This window comes from Heterocephalus glaber, unplaced genomic scaffold, assembly GCF_053883595.1.
Source record: "Heterocephalus glaber isolate CG9 unplaced genomic scaffold, H.glaber_assembly_v1.0 deba00001072, whole genome shotgun sequence".
Classification (NCBI taxonomy): Eukaryota; Metazoa; Chordata; class Mammalia; order Rodentia; family Bathyergidae; genus Heterocephalus; species Heterocephalus glaber.
Genome location: NW_028258189.1, coordinates 1,652,837 through 1,675,196, shown reverse-complemented (window position 1 = coordinate 1,675,196; position 22,360 = coordinate 1,652,837). Strand labels below are relative to the sequence as shown.

Below are 22,360 nucleotides of genomic sequence, written 5' to 3'. Positions count from 1 at the left end.
CTGTGGAATTGGGAATAAATGAGAGACTACATATCTCAAGGCTTGGTAAATTTTGTTTAAAAGTCAGTTAATAATTATCCTGATAGTATTATCATTTATTCCTCTATTTGTAAATAAATTTAAGTAAATCATGAATTTTCAGTAATATATTTTGATATATATGATTTAGGTTATAATGTTCCTTTATATTGTTTATTGTAGGTTGATGCAGTAAAACGCTTACTAATTAAAAAATTACCTCCTGTCCTTGCCATTCAACTAAAACGATTTGACTATGACTGGGAAAGAGAATGTGCCATCAAATTCAATGATTATTTTGAATTTCCACGAGAACTAGATATGGAGCCTTACACAGTAGCAGGAGTTGCAAAGCTGGAAGGAGATAACATTAACCCAGAGAGTCAGTTGACTGAATCAAATGAAGAGTCTGCAAGTGAGGCACCAGGAAATACAAAATACAGACTTGTAGGTGTTCTTGTACACAGTGGCCAAGCAAATGAGGGACATTATTATTCTTATATCATTCAAAGAAATGGTAAAGATGGTGAGAGAGACTGTTGGTATAAATTTGATGATGGAGATGTGACAGAATGTAAGGTGGATGATGATGAAGAAATGAAAAATCAGTGTTTTGGTGGAGAGTACATGAGAGAAGTATTTGATCCTATGATGAAGTGCATGTCATACAGGTGGCAGGAAAGGTGGTGGAATGCATACATACTTTTTTATGAACGAATGGACACAGTTGATGAAGATGATGAGATAAGATATACATCAGACCTGATGTCACCAGCCATTGGAAGAAGTGTTTGCACACAAAATGTGCAATTCATGCATAACCAAATGCACTACAGTTTAGAATATTTTCAGTTTATGAAAAAGCTGTTCACATGTAATGCTATTTACTTAAGCCCTGTTCCAGGTAAGTTTCTTTAAACTAGCTTCTCATTAATAAATAATAATTCTTTTTTGTATGTGTGTGTGGTACTGTGCATTGAACTCAGGACCTAGCACTTGAGAGGCAGGCACAGTGCCAGTGAGCTAAATCACCAGCCCAATAAATAATAATTCTTAATTCACATGCAGGAATTCTTACCAGGCATTAGCCTGTGTTTAAACTTTCCTGTTCTTTATCTCTTTTTATTTCCTCATATTCTCATTAACCTTAAACTATTTGAACATGTCAATTTTTTTTTTTTTTGGTATGGGGATCAAACTCGGGTCCTTAGCTTGCAAGGCAGGCGGTGGAACCACTGAGCTAAATCCCTATCCCTATATTTTCAGTCTATAATTTAAAGTAAAAATACTCCAGGAGGGCCAGGGATTTAGCTCAGTGGTTCCACCACCTCCCTTGCGAGCTCAAGGTCCCAAGTTTGATCCCCATTACCAAAATAAATACTCCCAGGATATTTGAGCCGTTGAATGATAGCATTTAATGTTTATAAAGTAGAAGAGTTTCTTACACAGTTTTTTTTACTCAAACTTTAGTTTTAAGCATGGTTTAATAAGGTCTTAGGATAATCAGTAAATATTACTCTTAGTTCAGAGATTTTTTTATTATGAATTTAACTGTATATTTACTTTTTTATTTAAAGGACAAGATCACTTGTTGCCTGAAGCAGAAGAAATTGCTATGATCAGCATTCAGCTTGCTGCTAGATTCCTCTTTACCACTGGACTTCACACCAAACAAATAGTCCGTGGCCCTGCCAGTGACTGGTACATGGCTTTGGATTTTGGCCATATTTTACTTAGTGTCGATTTGGCTCTTTATTACACTCGTTTATTTTTCCCTAATCAAGAGAATGTCATTTCAGATATCAAATATAGAATAAAAATCTGACCTAACAGGAAAACCCTTTACTAAAGTTGTGTAGTATATATGATTTTTATTTTTAAATTGGCTTATATTTGTTATGAGATATCATTTTGTCTTTTTCATCAATAAAGTAATAAGCTTTATCCTAACTAGATTAAAGTCCCATTTAAGATTAAAAAGGTAGCTAGGGATTTATCTCAGTGGCACAGGGCCTGCCTTGCAAGCTGAAGATCATGAGTTTGGTCCCTGGTACCAAAAAAAAGATTAAAAAGGTAGATTTTTAAATGGCTGTAGTCTTCAATTATTAGTAATTTTTAAAGCATGGAGATTGTAAAATCTTGATTTAGCAAGCCTTGCAACATCATTCACAGTAAATAATATTAAGGAAGTGTCACTGCATGAAGAACAGATAAGAGATTTGCAGAGACCTGCACACATTCTTTTCACATTCATTTTGTGGCTGTATCAGACTAGATTTAGTCAGAGAGCTTCATCAACTAGTCTTACATTTATACCAGAACCAATCATCACCATTAATATGAACAAAATATTTTATCTTTATTTGGTTCATAAAAACCTTTTGTATCACTATAGCAACTGCAAAAAATGTCAATAAAATGTTAATAAAAATTTATATTCATAGCTATTTCTGTTTTTAGGTGTGAGGCACTATGCATTCTCCTTCGTCACAGCAAGAATGTACGTTTTTGGTTTGCTCAGAATGTCCTTTTTAATGTATCCAGTCGTTTCTCTGAATACCTTCTGGAGTGCCCTAGTGCAGAAGTGAGGGATGCATTTGCAAAACTTATAGTATTTATTGCACACTTTTCCTTGAAAGATGGTTCTTACCCTTCACCTTTTACATCTTCAGCACCTATTAATCAGGTAATTACACAGCTTCTCTGTAGTAAATACTTAAGAATAAATTGTGTTTTTACAAAATCAGATGGGCAGATCTGTGTGTCTGTGTTTGACATATTTATGCAGAGATGCATGTAAACAAAATACATTATGGTTTCTGTATCTAAAAATTACTTGATCATTAGGCATTTTGTTTTTTCTTTGTTGATTTTTTTAGACAAGGTCTACTATGTAAGCCAGGCTAGCCTCAGACTCAGAGCAGTCCTCCTGCCTCTAGCCTCCTGAATGCTGGGATTACAAGTATCCACCATCATACCCAGCTCATAAGCACTTTGATAAAGAATTTTTCTATTTATTCACTTATTTGCAGTTATTTAGTAAATCTTAAGGTTTTGTATAAGATTTAATTTTGTAACAGCTTAATTTACACTTCTTTTAAAAAGCTTTCTGTTGTTTTTTGAGACAGGATCTCACTGTAGTTCAGGCTTGGCCTCAAACTCACAGCAATCCTCCTGCCTCAGCCTCCCAAGTGCTGGGATTACAGGTGTGTGCTACCACACCCAGCCCTGTTAAATAGCTTTTTTAAGTGCAAAAAGTGTAACATGCATATAATAACATTTACAATTTCAACAGTGAAGGAGCTACAAAAAACACTACTATAACTTTTCATCCCTTCAAGAACTACTAGCTTTATTAATTTGATTCCTGAAATTTTTACCACATAAGTGAGCATCATTCTCTTTATGCAAAGAAAAATTTACTCTTTCTGCCTATTACTGATGAAATAACCTTTTTATTTCTCACAGATGGGTGATAACTTGAGTTTGAGTGATCATTTACTAAAAGCAGTATTAAACCTCCTGAGAAGGGAAGTTTCAGAATATGGGCATCATTTACAGCAATATTTCAATTTGTTTTTAATGTATGCCAATTTAGGTAAGAACTTTTTACAACTCTTACTTCAGTGGTTCATATTTACATATTAAATGATGAAAACGTTTTAATCATGGAAGAGAATTTATTCTAGAAAGTGTGATGCATGTTCTTAAAACATACTGTAAGGACTAGGGATTTAGCTCAGTGATGCCATGCCTGCCTTTGTAAGCTCAAGGTCCTAAGTTCAGTCCCTGGTACCAGAAGAATAAAAAAGAAAAGAAGACACTCACAAATTAGCATAGCCATTATAATATTAAAAACAATACAGAGGTTCCTCAAAAAAATTAACACTAGAACTAGTATGATCAGCTAGGCATTGATTCATTCATTGTGAGCTTGCTTGTTTACAGGTGTAATCCAACAATTCCATTGCCACCTTGTCAAAGGAAAACCATCAGTACAGATGTCAAAAAGATACTCATCTTTATAACACTATTCATATTTTCCAAGATATGCAAGCAATGTAAATGTCCCCATCAGCAAGTAGAGTGGAGTGCCTGCCTATACACAAACAGTGTTTGACATTTTCAAAAGAATTAGCCTGGGATTCAGCTCAGTGGTTCCCCCTCCTGCCTTGAAAGCAGAAGGTCCCGAGTTCGATCCCCAGTACCAAAAAAAAAAAGAAAGAAATCATGTCGTTTCAGACAAAATAGATAAACATGGAGACTGTTACTTTACTGTAAAATTACCCTGGCACAAAAAGCCAAGTGTTGCATGATCTGATGAATGTATGGATCTTTAAAAAGTAGTAAAGGGAGGAAGGAAATTAGAGAAGAAATATCAGGGAAAATACTGTTAAAAACAATAAATTAAAGATCTGAGAACTATTTCTAGCTTCAAGCCAAGAAAGTTGAGATAAACTAAATGGCCATTAGAGATGAACAAATGAGAAACTGGAAACTGGCATAGTTTCCCCTAACAAGTAAAAAGAGATTAGCAATATTTTAAAAGAATTTTTTAAAAGTCTAGTTTCTGTCTTACCTTATGAGAATTGCTGTTTTAATAAGACTATTCTAAAACCCTAGAAAATGTACATTTCCCCTTTGCATGTGTGGTTTGGTTTGGTATTTTCATTTGATTTTTGTGGTACCAGGGATTTAATTGAACTATGTCTCTGTTCCTTTGTGGGTAGGTTGGTTTTGAGACAGTCTTGGTATATCACTTACATTGCCTAGGCTGGGGTGAAACAGGATCTTCCTCAGCCTTCTAGAGTGCTGGGATTACAAATTTGTGTGTGCCACCAAATAACTATTTTCATAGTTATAATCAATAGGTTTTCTTTTCTGTCTACATTTTTATCTATATTCTCTTCAGCCTGAACAGAGTCCTGTTATTTAAGCAGCTGTGATAATTACTTGAGTACTGCAGTGTTACCCATTCTAAATTTTTCACATACTATTCTCCTCTTTTTTATAGGTATGTCAGAAAAGACACAGCTTCTGAAAATGCATATACCTGCTATCTTTATGCTTGTGTCTTTAGATGAAGGACCAGGTCCTCCAATCAAAAACCAAAGTGCTGAATTAGGCAATTTATACTCAGTAGTATCTCAGTTGATCCGTTGTTGCAGTGTCTCATCAAGAATACAGTCCTCAATCAATGGTGAAGTAGAATTCTCTGTACTTTAATCATGTATATATATAGTTTTAAAATAATACTATGTTTTCATAGTACTTGATTGAAAGATTTATAAAAGCAGGGAATATGAAAGATCCATGCTTTTGGAATTTTTTTAACTAGCTTTATTACATGTTTTAAAGAAAACTTTTTAAATTCAAATAGTGTAATACATACTTGATTTATGAAATAGTTGGTTTAAAAATTTTTAACTTTATTTTTCTTTAGTTTTAGCATACATTTTGTCATCTTGAAGTTCTGATCATGTTAGTAAAATTTTTATTGTGCTTAAGTTTAATTTTAAACAAGGTATTATTTTTTAAAATCATCAGTGTTACAATTTTATGGGAAAATCTGATCCCTTTTCATTGATGACTAATCTGTTCTAGGTAATCCCCCTCTTCCCAATCCTTTTGGAGATCCTAATTTATCACAGCCTATAATGCCTATTCAGCAGAATGTGGCAGATATCTTATTTGGGAGCAGTAGTTATGTAAAGAAAGTTATTGAAGATTGCAGTGATTCAGAAGAGACCATCAAGTTACTTCAGTTCTGCTGCTGGGAGAATCCACAGTTCTCATCTACTGTCCTCAGTGAACTTCTCTGGCAGGTTAAAGGAAAATGAATTTTCGTATGTCTCTTTTTTTATTTATATCCTTTTAAGTAACTCACTGTGTTTTACCTGTTTTTAGGTTGCATATTCATACACCTATAACCTCTGGCCATACTTGGATCTCCTTTTGCAAATTTTACTGATTGAGGACTCCTGGCAGACTAATAGGTAGATGCGTTATTGATACCAATATAATCACAGTTTTTCAAGTTCTAGAAATAACTGCAAATGTTAGTACCCTAATATATTTTTACTTTTTGGAACATGATTTACTACTTTATCCTAAGTAACATGCACATATCTAAAAATCCCTAGTTGGGCTGGGGATTTAGCTCAGTGGTTCTGCTGCCTGCCTCACAACTGCAAGGTCCCAAGTTCAATCCCCGGTACCAGTCAATCAATCAATCAATCAATAAATAAGATCCCCAGTACCAAAAATAAATAAATAAAATAAATAAAAATCCCTAGCCTATAAGTAGTTTTATGATTTTTTGAGAAATCAAGGTGGTAAGAAAGTTTTTATAATTGAGGTTATCCTACTACCAGGCCATTAAACATGCCTTAAAATTCCTCCATGTGTTATTTGCTATAAAAATCATCTCAGGATGATGGCATAGAATTTGCTGCCCAGCTCTGTCAAATCCCAGCTTTTCTGCTCCAGATGATCTTATAGTCATTTAAGAAACAGAAATAAAGCCAGCCTTGGTGGCACATTCCTGTAATTGCAGCACCCAGGAGGCTAATGCAAGGAGATCTCTTCAAGTTCAAGGCCAGCCTGGGCTGTATAGTAAGAGCTTGTCCTGGGATTTAACAACAACAACAAAAAAATCCCAATACTCTGGGAAGCTGATAGAAGAGCATCACAAGCTTAAGCCTTGTTTGGTCAGATTAACAGCTTAGCAAAACCTTGTCTCAAAAAAGAATTGGAAGATGTCACTCAGTACCTGGGTCTTGAATTTAATCTCAATAAAAACAAAAGTATATACATCCTATCACCCATTAGTTATAGAAAAAGCTGAGAATAAAAACATTGTAAAAATGGCACCAGCCTTCTTTTTTGTTTTGTTTTTGTTTTGAGACAGGGTCTCACTATGTAGTTGAGGCTGCCCTTGAACGCAGTGTATAGGCCAGGCTGGCCTCAAACTCATGGGAGTTCTCCTGCCTCAACCTCCCAGGTGCTGAAATTATAGGAGTGCATCACCACACCTGGTGTCACTGTAATCTCAGGTACTTCGAACACTGAGGCAAGAGGATCACAAATTTAGGACTACCCTAGGCAATTTAAATGAGACCCTATCTCACTTAAAATTTTAACAGGATGGGGATGTGTATTCCACAGTACAGTGCCCAGTACCAATTTTTAAGTTTTTGATCAAAAACTGATTGTTATGAAACTAAAATGTTTAAAACATTGAACTGTGTAATTATTAACTACATAATTACTTAGATTCAGTTGGGTTTTTTTTTAATTGTGTTTTTGTTTTATTGGAATCTAATTTTTACTGTTTTTGTTCCTGTGTCTTCAAATATTTGATTTAATCACATCCTATCCTTAATGTTATACCCAAAGAAACGACAGTAGCCAAATTAAGGGCTGAAGATAATAACTCAGCAGTGGAGCACTTGCCTAGCATGCCAGCACCCTTGGGTTCCATCACCAACCATTTAAAAAATTTTTAAAACATGCTGAATTAATGTGAAGAAGAGTGGACTTTTATGTATAAAATTAGTAAAGTATTGCTTGAGATACTTTATTAAACTGTTTATTAAACTGTTCATCAACAGATGCTTTAAAAAGCATTTGCTGTTTCCAGGAGCTGTTCAGCAGAATATGATGGTGTATCAAGAAGCACATTATTTTTTGTCAGAAGTAATTAAACTCTGAAAAATTCCAGTTTCCAAACAAGGCTTCTACTATAATTATGAAAAATACTTAGTGTTTGACTTAGAATATAATGATACTGTATTAAGTGAGGTATATGATGTAACAGAATTTTTTTTTCTATGTTCTGTCTCCATAATGATACCAAAAAGAAGGCGTAATTTTGCCTATAAATAACAATAATGTTTTAAACCATGATGAAGATGAACATGTGCTATATAAAATATATTGTAATACATCAGCCAGATTGCATTATTGCCAGTGTGGGTGTGGGAGATGTGCTTTACCTAACATGTATATATTCCTTGTTGTTTGTTTGTTTGGGGGAAGGTTGTTTTGTTTTATTTGGTTTTTCCCCTGGTACTAAGAATTGAACTCAGGACTTTGCACTTGCCGGGCGGGCACAGTGCCACTGAGCTAAATCCCTGGCCCCATGTATATATTCTTACTGTTAGAATTCAAGTTAATTTTTCACTGTTAAATTATTTTAATTTCCAGTTACTTAATCACTAATTTTACATTCAAAAAATGAACCAATTGTGACTTAATTATTCCCACCTAAAGTAGTCTTGAAGAAAAGAAATGTGGTCACTTTTAATAATGCACTTAACTTTAATATAGCAAAATCTTTCTTTTTTGATTTTGTGCCTGTATGTTTCTGTGTGTGTGTGTGTGTGTTGCTAAGAATTGAACCCAGAGCCAGGGATTTAGCTCAGTGGTTCTGCTGCCTGCCTTTTAAGCACAAGGTCCTGAGTTCAATCCCCAATACCAAAAAAAGAATTGAACCCAGAGCCTTTCTTTGCACAGACCTATACATCATTGTTCCTTTTTAAATTTTTTTTTTTTTTTTTAAAGAAAGGTTCTCAGTAAGTTTCTTAGACTGGCCTCAGATTTTCAGTCATTTTGCCAGCTTCCCAAGTAACCGGAATTATAGCATGTGCCACCACCCCAGGTAGCAAAATCACTTTGAATTAATAATTTGACAGAAGGCCAGACCTTTGACTTAAAGTATTATCCAGCTCCTTCATTTACTGTTCTTAATATTCTTTGAGATATTTATCCTCTTTCTACTTGTTTTCTCATCTTCTCAGTGAGTATACTAATGCTACTTAAAGAAATTAACTCTAGAAATATACTGGATGACACACTTGAAGCCCGCAAGTGTTGGTTTCTTCTAGATATTACAAATTGTGTGTCTTGTTCTTTTTTAGAATTCATAATGCTCTTAAAGGAATTCCAGATGACCAAGATGGGCTTTTTGATACAATTCAGCACTCTAAGAATTACTGTCCAAAAAGAGCATATCAATGTATGAAATGTGTGGTTGCTCTTTTTGACAATTGTCCTGTTGCTTATCAAATTTTACAGGTGAGAGATCTTACAATTTCATAGTATGCTGAGTCCGAATTTTTAAAAAAAGCAAAATTTTGGGAATTGTCATCTTAAGTTGATGTTGAAAATTACTCATTTTTTGTTGCTGTTTTTTACATATATAGTTCTATTTTCTTTTGAAGTGCAATGGAGATCTTAAAAGAAAATGGACATGGGCATTGGTGGATTGGTTTGGAGATAAACCTAAAAGACACCCATATACTGGCAATCATCGGTACACTTACAACAGCAGGTCTCCTCCAGTACAAAGCAATGAAACATCAACCAGTTATTTCTTAGAAAGACCACATAGTGCTAGACCAACACTTGCAAAAGCTTGTGAACTCTGTCCGAAGGTATAAAAACAATTGGCAATAGGTAGAAATACATTATTTTATAGGCTAGAATTTATGTATTAATGATTGTATTTAAAATGTTACAGTTTTGTTTGCTTTTAAATAGTTAGTATTGATTGATTTGTTCTTGAATTGACTGTGTAGTTTCTTTTTGGACAAGCTTACATGAAATTGTGTAACTAAATTGTGTTGTCTGAGCTGGTCTTGGTGGCCCACACCTCTAATCCCAGCACCCTGAGAGACTGAAACAGGAGCATCTCAAGATTGAGACCAACCTTGTCTGAAAATTAAAATGTCAAAAAAAGATAGGATACAGCACATTCTGTATCCTAGTATCACAAAATCCCCTGGTATTTTTTTTTAATTGTGAGCTAGAACAATTCAGTTTTTTTCCTCTTGCTGTAAATTAATGTATCGGTTTAAAAATGGAAAGATCGTTTATCACCATGCATTTAAAAAAAATTTTTTTTATTTAAAAGAAGCTAGTGTGGTGCTACATACCCATAAATCCCCACACTCAGGAGGATAAGGCAGGGAGATTTAGTTTGAGGCTGGCTTGTGCTATAAGACTGTTTAGTGAGATCCTGTCTCAATAGCAACAAAAAACCTTAAGAGATTAGGAATAAATTTGAACTTATTTTCAGAATCACATTCTCAATCTTTTCAAATTTTAAATAGGAGCCAGTTAAGCAAGATGGTTCAGATGAACATGAGCCCTCTCCACCAGAAGATGTATCACTGTATCATTCAGCATCAACAGGTAAATGTAGTTGTTTTCATTTTTGTCACCCAAACCAATTTTAATGTCTTTTTGTAAAGTTTTTTTTTTCCTTAAATATTTGTGACAGGTATGACTGTAAAGTGCTAAGTTACCTATCGAGATCAGCTTTGACAAGGTGATCAAAAGAGTAGCTAAAGTGGGATCATAATGCACCATGCCTCATCTTCACCCCATGGTATTTTCTTTATCCAGTAGGCACCGTAGTGTGCTAGTAACTACAGTTAATAAATTGTATGATATCTCATGAGAACATAAATCTTGATTACTTAGCACAGAGATTCAGTGGCAGTAAAAAAGTTTTAAATATCAGTAACTTGGTTTTGGTAGGTACTTGGGGGAGGATGCTGAGGAAAAATATAAATAAAGAGCCAAGGGTGGTGGCACACACCTGTAATTCAGCCTCCCAAGTGCTAGGATTAGAAGTGTGAAGCCCAGCTAAACAAGATCCTGGCTCACCCCCTCACTCCATTCTACACACACCCCAAAGAAGATTTTTTATTTCCACCAGGTTTCCAACTAATGATGGTATAAGTGGTGTTAGGGAACTATACCTAAAAAAAACATTCCTCTCCCCTGGTTCCAGGGATCGAATTCAGGACCTTGCCAGGCAGGCACAGTGCCACTAAGCTGCATCTGCAGCTCAAAACTGTTCCTTTTAGCATAGCAAATGGTGATAGAAAATTTTTAAACATTCTATCTGTGAAGATAAAGTTAAAATAATACATATTTACCTTTGATATAGGAATACATTTTTAAGATTTTGTTTTGCTTTGTTTTGTTTAATTGGGGAAGGGAGGTACTGAGGACTGAGCCCAGAGCTTTGCATATCCTAGGCAAATCTTCTACCACTCAGCTGCTTTTTATTTAGCTGACTGTAGTGCTGTATACTTATAATCCTAGTGCTCTGGGAGGCTGAGGCAGGAGGCTCACAAACTCAAACCTAACCTGGGGAAATCATGTGTTTATGAAACCCTGTCAGAGTTTAAAAAGTACTAGGGATATAGCTCATTGTAAAGGGTGTGGGTTCGATCATCAGAACCCCCCCCCCAATAAAACAGCTACTTTTAGACAAACTTTAGTCTATGGTTTAAAATGTTAAGTGTAATATATGAAAAGTTTGACATCCGGATCTTTCATTTCTTTTAGAGTAACTGTGTACATGGGCGCCCATATACAGGGCCAGCAGCACATCACTTGAACCAATGCTCAGAAAAGTGGCCAAGTACAGGAAAATTATGAAGGCAGTGAAGATGTATCTTCACCTCAAATAAAAGATCCGTGACCTGCACATAACTAACTTTTGAATAGCATGAATTCAGTCTCATGGTTCAAACTTTTTCTATGCCTAGTTAATATTTAAAACTAGAAAATCTGTTACAAAGCACCATTGCAGAAATTTGCTGTCAGTAAAAGCCACTTGCAACAAAAAATGGATAGAATTTTGTTATAAATTTCTGATAATAGTATGTAAATGGAATAAATGAAAATATTGATGTTTCATTGTTCTTAAGAAACTTTTTGTGAAAATTCAGAAATCTATAAGAATGTGAGTTAATTTTCATATTAACATTTTCTGTATTTCACAGTGTTGCCTGCTTTAAGGCAGTTAGATTAATTCCATTATTCAAAACAGACAAATAAAAAGGAATTTTAGAGAATCTATCCATGTCAAGCACATCAGTAGTTTCCTGTACATTCTTTGTAATTGGATATGTAAAACTGTCAGGTGACTTTTGAATTATATGGTTGATGTCCAAAATTGACGATGTAACCATTTGTAGATATCTTCATTACCTATTTGATTAATCGTTTCAAAGCTGTATGTAGGTGGAGCATCTAACATGGCTTCACACCTGTTTCCTGTTGCCAGAGAGACTGAATTACTTGAATAACAACAGTGTTCCAAATTGATTATATTGCTCAAAGCTTTTATTCCTTGTACCTGCTTAAGTGTAAGATGGAGAGAAATATGACAAATAAGCTGTTTTTAGTTGCACATTTTAAATTTTCTTCATGATTAATGTTTGATCTATCTTGAAGAGATGAAGAATGTCAAAGTATTAGTAATTGGAGTTTTAAAATACTAAAGCATATGCAAATTTCTCCTATAGCAGAATATGTAGAGCATATGACAAAACTACTTGGTATGCTTTGTTTTGGTTTTTGGTAGAATTAATTAATTGAAGCTTCTAAAACTTTTTCTGAATTCTAGGTAAGTGGTATCATCAGAAACCATAATACTTTGAAATAGCATGTTGAAATACCAAGATGACTGGGTCAGTACAATTTCTCTAATTCTTTTTCTATTATTTCAGAATTTTTATTGTTTAGATACAGAGTTTCAGACATAACTGGCAAAAACAAAAAAGCTGCTGAGTTTAAAGTAATTCTAAAGTACCATTTTAGAGTAAGCATTTGTTTAAAGATTCCAAGGTACTCAAGTTAATACTACATTTAAAGGAGAATTGGTAGTTTTTTAATGTGTGTAATATTTTGGAAGCTGTGTGAAAAACAAAATATTCCTGCAAACAGATACATACACTCCTTCTACTCTGTTAAAATATTTCACTGTTCTATTTTATAGAAATTATTTTGCTGAATTCATAAATAGATTTTCAGAAGTTATTTTGTCCTGTGGTGTGTTTTTGTTCATTATTATGTTGTGTTCTTACAGAACATATATTAAAAATATTTCTTATTAAGATATAAATTCAGCATTTTAGACACATTGAGTTGTTGGGTATATGAAGATTTTGTTGTTGGCCCCTAACTAAAGATTTAGAAAAAAGAAAATAAGACGTTGGCCCTGAAAAAAAAATTCTAATGCTGTCTTGTGCTTTTGGCACATTTTTTTAAAGTCATTCTTGTTAATAGTAGTATATTCTATAGTCACCACAAACATCAAATTACTGAATACTGATCATTTTATACCATAAGAAGTGGGGAATAGGGAAAGGAGACGTTACTAGAACCTCTGCAGTAAGTTCCAGTCTCCTGTGAGCCACAGCAGCTCAAGGCGAATTAACTTATTATACAGGAAAGGTAGAAAAAATGAGACTTAGAGAAGAAGCTGAGCTTTGGGCCTGATCATTGCTGCTCTGGGCAGCAAAGACAAAAGACCCGAGCTTGCTGCACCTTTTATTCAGTACATCGGGAGAAGCAAATGTAACATGACTGGAGAGCAGTAGAATCCCTAGATCAGTGAGGAACTATGCAAATGACAATTTGGTTCCTCCCAGGATACCTTCAGCTGGTGTAATCTTGTCCTGAAGCATCACAGCATCACCGGACCATTGAGGTCTCAGTTGTGACCAGAGGCCAAAATGAAATCATGTCTCGAAATGCCATAGCTGCCCTGTAGGCAGGAGAACTAGGCCTTATCAAATGATTTTTCCCCAAAATTAGGTAGCATTGCTCCTGACAATAAAAACTTCAGGTATTTATTCTCTAACACTATGTAACCTGTAACATATCTATTTGATGTGATTTTTCTTTGCCTGGTACTAGACATTATGGGCCCTAAAGTGTTTTTTTGTGGTTTTTTGGTACCGGGGATCAAACTTGGGTCCTTGCGCTTATGCATCAATGAAGCGAAACCACTGAGCTGAATCCCTCCCCCATAAAGTGTGTTCTTTAGAAATGCAAATCATTAAATTATTGGTCTAATTTGGTACAGTATCTTTTGTTCCAGTCTTACAGTGATTTTTGTTCTGTGTTGTGTTTGAAGGGTTTTGGTTGGTTAACTGGCTTTGCAGTACTGCAGATTGAATGCTGGACCTTTGATCTTTAGCCCTTTTCTTAGATTTTTCTTTTGAGAAAAGGTCTTGCTGAGTCTGTAAGCTGCCTGGGCTGGGCTTGCCATTCTCCTGCCTCACCTTCTAAGAGTGCTGAAATTAAAGATGTTCACCACAACTCTTTTAATAGTTATTTTGAACATTGGCCATCTGCTCCAGATTATGCAAAATCCATTCTCCAAACCATTTAAAACCTGAAGCAGCTGAAATTGGCCCACTGTTATCTTGATTATGTTCAGTTATGTTTCCCATCTACCTGTACTTATATGCAGTCTTCCCCCACCCTACCCGGTCCTACAAATAATCCTGGGTATGTTGTGCTTCAGAGAGAATAAAAGGAGTATATTTAGATTTAGCTCATCTCTGCATTGCTGTAGTACTCTCATGAAATGTATACTTCAAGTCAGATCACCTGAATATATACATGTTCCAGTTCTAGTCATCTCCCAGTCCTGGAGGCCATTCTGATCATTGCCAGCATGTTTTATTTCAGTTTATTGTCACAGATTTATTTCAGTTTATTCTAAATTCTGAGAGTTTCATAGGCTGTGTACTTAGGAGCACCTGTTTAATAGTCTAATTTTTAATTCTACGTGGCCAGGCTATTGACCATCACCTGTGAATTGGGGAAAAAAAAGAAAAAAAACCCCACTAAATATGAACACTTAAAATGATGATCAAAAACTACAGTGAATGTTGATTTTTCAGGACTAAAAATGAAAAAAGCTGTTGACTTGTTGGTATGGGATCCAGATGATGATACAAAATTTGTCTTTTTGTTGAGGTGACTCAAGCTCATCTTCGGCCTCTTGGTGATCTGGCTTTTTGTTTATTTTTTTGAGACAGGATCTTTATGTAGTTCAGACCAGCCTTGAATTGACTGTGCATCACAAGCTAGCCTCAAATTCTCCTGAGCCTCCTGCCTCAGCATATCTGGGATTACAGGCATGCACCACCACACCCAGCTACATAGAGAGACCCTAGCTCAAAAACAAAATGGAGGATAGGCAGAGCCAGAGGAGACATCTTCAGTGAGTTCCAGGGTTGGCTTTTTCTTTGTTTTGTTTTGTTTGTTTGTTTGTTTGTTTTTCAGAATTTGGGTCTCTGACTAATTAGTTTCCACCCTTATGTCCAGGGGTCCAGGGATGGAGTTTTAAGTTATATGACCCCAGAGGAAATCAGCATGGTTGCTAAACCCCACAGAGATGGAGAGTATCAAAATTGCAGTGCTGATGATACTTGTAATGACTGTGGTTATCCATGATTACTGTAAAGCAATTAGAGCTTATGTTACTCTGACTGGTCAGAACATTAAGGAAATAGGAGAGTAAGTTGCTTTATAGTCTGCAAGAGCCAGAAAGCATCATATTTGATGGGAACCCAAGGTGAGGATGTCTCCACTATTTCTTGCACCACTGGATTTGCAGGCATGATCCCTTATGTTAGCCAGGAAAAACCATTTTTTTTAACCTAGATGTAGCCTATTTATTCAAACATCTTTTGAATTGTTATGGAAAGAAACTATCAGTATTTCCAAAATGGAATATGAATCCTCTAAAGTCCAAAACAACTAAATAATGAGCTTGTTTTCTTGAAAGTAACAACAGAAATACATTTTTAGTCACATAAGGGCTGTCACAGTGCCTTGTCAGGTTCTTAAGATTTTTTTTTTTTTTTTTTTTTTTTTTTTGCCCCAGTTTATTAGAGCTTTGCTGGGTTTTTCAGTTATCTTCGCTGCTCATGTGTACCTGCATTTTTTTTTTTTAATACCAAGGATCAAACTCAGGTCTTTGCACTTGCTGGACAGGCAGTGGAACCACTGAGCTAAATCCCCGGCCTGTACCTGCATGTTTGTCAGTCAGTCTTAGGTTATTCTTCAGCTTCAGATATCATATAATCATAAACACTGCATTCAAGACTCAAATAGAGTTTTCTTACAAATAAGGTAATAACTCCACAGTAATATAACTGAGATCTTTCCCACAAGAAGGCAGGGTCTGACTCATTTCCAAGATTTAATCAGAAAAGGTCATATATAAGATCAATCACTGTATATCGGTATCCTTTATTTTTTGTATTTTGGAAAACAGTGATTCATCAACAGACTTTCATTACCCTGGGGAATATAGTCAGGTTTCTCATATTCATCTGCTTTTTAAATTCTTATAAATGGTACAATTAGACTGACTTAGTACTAGGAGACCAGAAAGCTTCCAGTAGCTTTCCTAACCCCCAAAGCACTGCCCTGAAACCTATCCCATTTGCTCATCTAACATCTTTATAATCACTTAAACATTTGTATTCTACTGGGATTGCTATCCCTCTTTTTTTTTTGGTGTTTTTTTTTTTTTTGTGCTACTAGGGATCAAACAGGACCTTGCACTGAGGCAGGCACAGTGCCACTGAGCTAAATCCCTGACACACTACCCCTCTTCTGTGACCTTTGAATATTGTACCCTTTTTTTGAACCCAGGACCATACCACAGACTAAGTGGTTGTTTGGGTTTGTTTAAATGCATTTTTTCGACAGGATCTCAAACCACCACTAATTTACCTACACTTGGCTCAAACTCAAGTCTTCTTGCCACAGCCTCAGAGTTCTGAGATTATAGCCATGCACCATCACACCCAACTGGTTCTTAATTTTTTATCTGCAAAACCCATAATACAGATAACATCCATTGGCTTCTTGAGCTACAGGTTACATGTGATATCCATATAATTAGGACCACCCCTTAGTCACAGGTAATTTACCATGATGATGGGTTAGATGTATAATTCCTCATATCCAGATCATAAATGAACCCAATTTAACATGGCTTACAAACAAGCATATCTCCTGTTTGGGAAATCCACTTGTCATAGATGAAGAAAAGTCTTGTTTCCCAGCTAATCAAACTGACTTCTAATGTTCTTCATTGTTTAAATAGGAAGGCATTAGGGTTCTTGACAAAACGGAAGGGTCTGCTCTTAAACATCATCTGTTATATGTAGGTAAATACCTCAAGAGACAGGCTAACGTTAAAAGGCTCATTCCAAATACTTCCGGATTCTGGAGCCACTTTTCATCATCTACTTTTAATATCTGGCTTCTAGTTGTTTAACAAGGTTATAAAATAAAGTTTAAACATCAATGAAAGAATGGTATTCTTGAAGTAACAGTCACTGATAGCAAACCTGTGATTTGTTAGTAGTAACCTGTGACTCCTTTATCACCCCAATGAGACTCTATAGTAAAGGTTCTATAGGAAACAGACAAGAGTAGTCCACCAAATAATGAAACTCTTTTACTCCATACTCAAGTTTCTTGGTTCTTTGTTTTGTCTATGTAGATTATGGTTCTCAGTGATCTGCAGTCGCAGAGGTACTGTTATAGTATAGTTTTTACCCTTTGATAGAAGTGCTGAGGCTAACAAACCACATGTCACCTGGAAGCCAAGTCCTAATAGTGAGGAACCAGCCCTAAATTCTCACAGTTTACCATTAACTTATAAAAATTTCTCAGAAAGTGGAAATGAAACAAACTGCCTCAACCTAATTAATCTATAAAAAGTGCCTCACCTCAAATGACCACAACACTTAATAATGAGAGTGCTCATTGAATCAGAATTTCTAACAAGTGGAATAAAACAAAAATAAGAAAAAGTCTTTTAGAATGAAGAACTAAAATTTTAGTTGCAGTTCAAGTAGTTTAATTATATTGACACTCCAAGAATCCACAAAATGAAGTTAAAAATTCTGTTGATTTAACAACCTTTGCTTTTTTGGATATAATACCATCATTCAAAAATCAGTGGAAACAGAGCTTTTGCAAATGGGGAGAGTGTCTCTGGCCTGCCATACCACCTTGAAAGCTCCCAATTTCTTCTGTAAATTCTGAGGGAAAAAAGATTGGAATGTGGGAGGGAGAACTCGAAAAAAGTAATTAAGATCTATTATGCACAGGTATAAATTCCCCATGTTGATCATTATGTATGGCAAAGATGTACACATAAAAAAATAAAAATCAGTGTATTTCTATACACTAGAAATGAACTTATGTAAGCAAAATTATAGCTCAGAAAATGGAATTCTTCAACATAAATCCATTTTATACCAAAACCACATTTTCTTTATACAGTTTCCAGATGATGTGCATTTGGGCCATTTGCAAATTTCAGCTATTACAAATTGTGCTGCTATGAACATGGGTGCACATGTATCACTGTGATATAATTCTTTTAATTCTTTGGGGAAGATACCCAGCAGGGGAATAGCTAGGTCAAATGGGACTTCCAGTCCTAGTTCTTTGAAGTATCTCTGTACTGATTTCCACAGTGCTTGGACCAGTCTACATGCCCACCAGCAGTGGAGCAGATTTCCTCTTTCCTCAAAGCCCCGCCAGCATTTGTTATTGGTTGATTTCTTGATAGCAGCCATTCTTTCTGGGGTGAGGTAGAATCTCAGCATTGTTTTCATTTGCATCTCTCAAATGACCAGTGATGTTGAACAGTTTTTTCATATGTTTGTTTGCTATTTCAACTTCTTTGTCTGAGAAATGTCTGTTCATTTCTGTTAACCATTTTTGGATTGGATCTTTAAATTGGGGAGGTCTGATTTTTTTAAGTTCTATATAGATTTTAGATAGTAGACTTTTGTCTGAGGGACAGCTGGTGAAAATTTTTTCCCACATTGTGGGTTGTCTCTTCACACTGTTGGTGGTTTCTCTTCCTGTGCAGAAGATTTTTAGTAAGAAGACATCCCACTTGTTGATTGTTTGTGCTAGTTCACAGGCAACTGAGGTTTTGTTCATAAAATCTTTTCCTTCACCAATATCTTCAAGAGTTCTTCCTAACTAAACTCTCTTCCAGTCTGTTTAATGTTTCTGGTTGAATATTTAGATCTTGAATCCATTTCAATTTTAGTTTAGTGCATAGTTAGAGATACAGGTCTAGTTTTAGTCTTTGGCAAGATGAAACCCAGTTTTTCCAGCACCATTTATTAAAGAGGCCATCTTTCCTCCAGTGAGGATATTTGGCTCATATGTCAAAGATGAGGTGGCTGAGTGTGTCTGAAGTTGGTTCTGCATCTTCTAATGTATTCCACTGGTCCTCAAGTCTGTTTCTTTCCCAGTACCATACTGTTTTAAATGCAGTAGCTTTGTGGTATAGTTGCAAGTTAGGAAATTTAATACCTGCTGCCATGTTTCTGTTACCTAGAATTGCTTTTGCTATTCTGGGTCTCTTCTTGTTCCAAATGAATTTTTGGATTGTTTTCTCAAGGTCCATGAAGTATGCTGCTGGGATTTCAGTTGGGATTGCATTGAATCTATATAGCAGAGAAGGGGTTTTTGATTTCTTTGGTTAGCTTGATACCTAGGTATTTCAGTTTTTTGGATGCTATTGTGAAAGGAATTGTTTGCCCTATTTCTCTCTCAGTGAGTCTTGTTCATAAAGAAGAAAGCTTTTGATTTTTATGTGTTGGCCTTGTATCCAGCTACTCGACTGAATTTGGTTATTAAGTCTAGAAGACTTTTGGTGGAGTTCTTGGGGTCTTCTATATAGAGTGTCATGTCATCTGCAAATAATGACAATTTGACTTCTTCATTTCCTATCTTTATTCCTTTTATTTCTTTCTCTTGTCTAATTGCCATGGCTAATGTTTCCAAAACTATATTGAACAGGAGTGGTGATAGTGAACATCCTTGTCTTGTTCTTGATTTGAGTGTGAAGGATTTCAGTTTTTGACCATCTAGTATGATATTGGCTGTTGGTTTTTCACCGGTGGCTTTTATCAGATTGAGATAGAGACCATCTATTTCAATTTTTGTAGGGTTTTTTTTTTTATCATAAATGCACGTTGGGTTTTGTCAAGTGCTTTTTCTGCATCTATTAACATGATCATATGGTTTTTGCCTTTGGCTGTATTGATTGATACAGTGTATTACACTGATTGATTTGCGTATGTTGAACCATCCCTGCATCCCTGGCATAAATCCCACTTGGTCAGGGTGTATGATCTTCTTGATGATTTTCTGCATTCCATTTGCCAGTACCTTAGTGTAAGGATTTTTGCATCTATGTTCATTAGTGAGATTGGCCTGTAGTTCTCTGTTTTGGTTAGGTCTTTCTGTGCTTTGGGGGGATCAAGGTGATGCTTCCAGGAATGAATTTGGGAGTATTGCTTCCCTTTCAATTTCATTGAAGTGTTTAAAGAATAGTGGCAGTAGTTCCTCTTTAAATGTCTTGTAGAATTCAACAGTAAAGCCATCAGGACCTGAGCTTTTCTTAGTTGGTAAGTTTTTAATTACGTTTTCAATTTCATTGATTTTATTGGGTTCAGAATTTTTAGATCTTTGTTCAACTTCGGTAATTCATATATATCTAGGAATCTGTCCATTTCTTCTGTTTTCCATCTTACTGCTATATAGGTTCTCAAAGTAGGTATTGATGATCCTCTGGATTTCTGCTGAGTCTGTTGTAATTTCATCCTTTTCATTCTTAACTGCATGGATTTGGCCATTTCTTTCCTTCTTTTGATAACGTTGGCTAAGGGTTTGTCAATTTTGTTTATTCTTTCAAAGAACCAATTCTTGGCTTCATTGATTTTTTTGTATTCTCTTAGTCTCCATTGGATTGATTTCTGCTCTCATCTTTATAATTTCTTCCCTTGTATGAGCTTTGGATTTGTCTTGCTCTTCTTTTTCTAGAAGCTTGAGTTCAGAAGCAGGTTGTTTATTTGGGCTCGCTCTGTTTTCCTAATATGAGTATTCACTGCTATGAATTTCCCTCATAAGACTGCTTTCATTCTGTCCCATAGATTCTAATAGGTTGTATTGTTATTGTTACTTATTTGAAGGAACTGTCTGATTTCTTCTTTAATTTCTTCTGTGATCCACTGGTTGTTCAGAAGTGTGCTCTTCAATTTCCATGTGTTTATGAAATTTTTGTGGGTTTTTTTGCTATTGATCTCCTATTTCATCACATTATGTGTTGGGAGCAATGCTACATAATTCTAGGGATAAATCATTTGGTTAGCCTAGTTCTCTTGCCTACAGCCCAGCTACAGAATAACTCAATACAGTTTGGCCTCCGGTCACAACTGAGACTTCAGTGATCCAGTGATGCTGTGATTCTCCAGGACAAGAAACATCCTGGGAGAACAAACATCTGCTCAGTTCCTCATTGTTCTTGGACTGATGAACATCTTGTTTGCCGGAGATGTACTGAACTCTCTGCAAGCCTTCCATTACACCTTGTTTATCCCAATGTGAACTATTGAACTCTCTGCAAGTCATTTGTTACATTTGTTTCTCCCGATGTACTGAATAAAAGGTGTGGTAAGCTGGGGGCTTTGTCTTTGCTGCCCAGAGCAGCACTGATCAGACCCAAAGCTCAGCTTCTTCTCAGTCTCATTTGTCTACCTTTCCTGTAATTCGCCATGTGCTGCCGTGGCTCGCAGGAGACCAGGACTCACTGCAGAGGTTCTGGTAACGTCCCCTTCCCCTGTCCCCTACAATTATGGTCTGATAATATACAAGGGATAACTTCAATTTCTTTGCATTTACCTAAAAATGTTCTATGAGTGAGTATGTGGCCTATTTTGGAGAATGACCCATGTGCAGCTGAGAAGAATGTGTATTCTGATTTTGTGGGGTGGAACACTCTAATATCTGTTAAGTTCATTTGTTCAAGAGTTTGATTGAGTTCTAGTATTTCATTACTTGTTTTTTATCTAGTTGATCTATCTATTTGTGACATTGGGGTATTAAGGTCCCCCACTACTATTGTATTAGTGCTTATATAATTTTTCATGTCCTTTAGTATTTGTTTTATAGAGTTGGGTGCACAAGTGTTGGATGCATAGGCAGTTATGATTGTCATCTCCTCCTCTTGGATTGTTCCCTTTACAAGGATGTGGTGTCCTTCTTTGTCTCTTTTAATCATTGTTGCTTTGAAATCCACTTGATCTACAAAGAGCATAGGTACTCCTGCTTTGGGGGGGCTGGGGGGTGGGGGTCCTGTCACATGGAGTATTGTTTTCTGCCCTTTAACTTTCAGTCTATGAGTTTCTTTTTGAGTTGTGTTTCATGTATGCAGCATATTGTTGGATCTTGCTTCTTGACCCATTCTGCCAGTGTATTTCTTTTGATTGGTGAGTTGAGACCATTAACATTGATGGTTATAACTGATATGTATTAACTTATCATTGCCATGACTTTTTCTTTTTGTTGGATTCTCTCCCTTTGCTTTTAATTTCTTATCATGCCAAATGAATTCATTCTGCTGCGCTTCCTGGGGTTGTGATCCTCATTGTCTTTTCCTAGGATTTTGTCTAAAGTTCTTTGGAGT

General features: G+C 35.7%; 1 protein-coding gene across 16 annotated transcripts in view; it reads left to right on the top strand.

The window, feature by feature from the left end:
* Window positions 1-21,411, top strand: part of LOC147828444 (ubiquitin carboxyl-terminal hydrolase 9X-like) — a 154,082-nt gene extending 132,671 nt beyond the window's left edge. For 14 of the 16 annotated variants that reach the window (XM_087209920.1, XM_087209929.1, XM_087209927.1 and 11 more), the window contains 11 exons: window positions 202-922; window positions 1,596-1,719; window positions 2,479-2,704; window positions 3,487-3,616; window positions 5,033-5,218; window positions 5,623-5,843; window positions 5,926-6,014; window positions 8,940-9,096; window positions 9,243-9,455; window positions 10,134-10,215; window positions 11,383-21,411. In XM_087209920.1, coding sequence (XP_087066046.1) covers window positions 202-922; window positions 1,596-1,719; window positions 2,479-2,704; window positions 3,487-3,616; window positions 5,033-5,218; window positions 5,623-5,843; window positions 5,926-6,014; window positions 8,940-9,096; window positions 9,243-9,455; window positions 10,134-10,215; window positions 11,383-11,387 — 2,154 coding nt within the window. In that variant the 3' untranslated portion in view covers window positions 11,388-21,411. Of the gene's footprint in view, window positions 1-201; window positions 923-1,595; window positions 1,720-2,478; window positions 2,705-3,486; window positions 3,617-5,032; window positions 5,219-5,622; window positions 5,865-5,925; window positions 6,015-8,939; window positions 9,097-9,242; window positions 9,456-10,133; window positions 10,216-11,382 lie in introns of those variants that run through there. The other 2 variants (XM_087209930.1, XM_087209934.1) reach the window with 2 other exon arrangements.
* The last annotated feature ends 949 nt before the right edge of the window (window positions 21,412-22,360 follow it).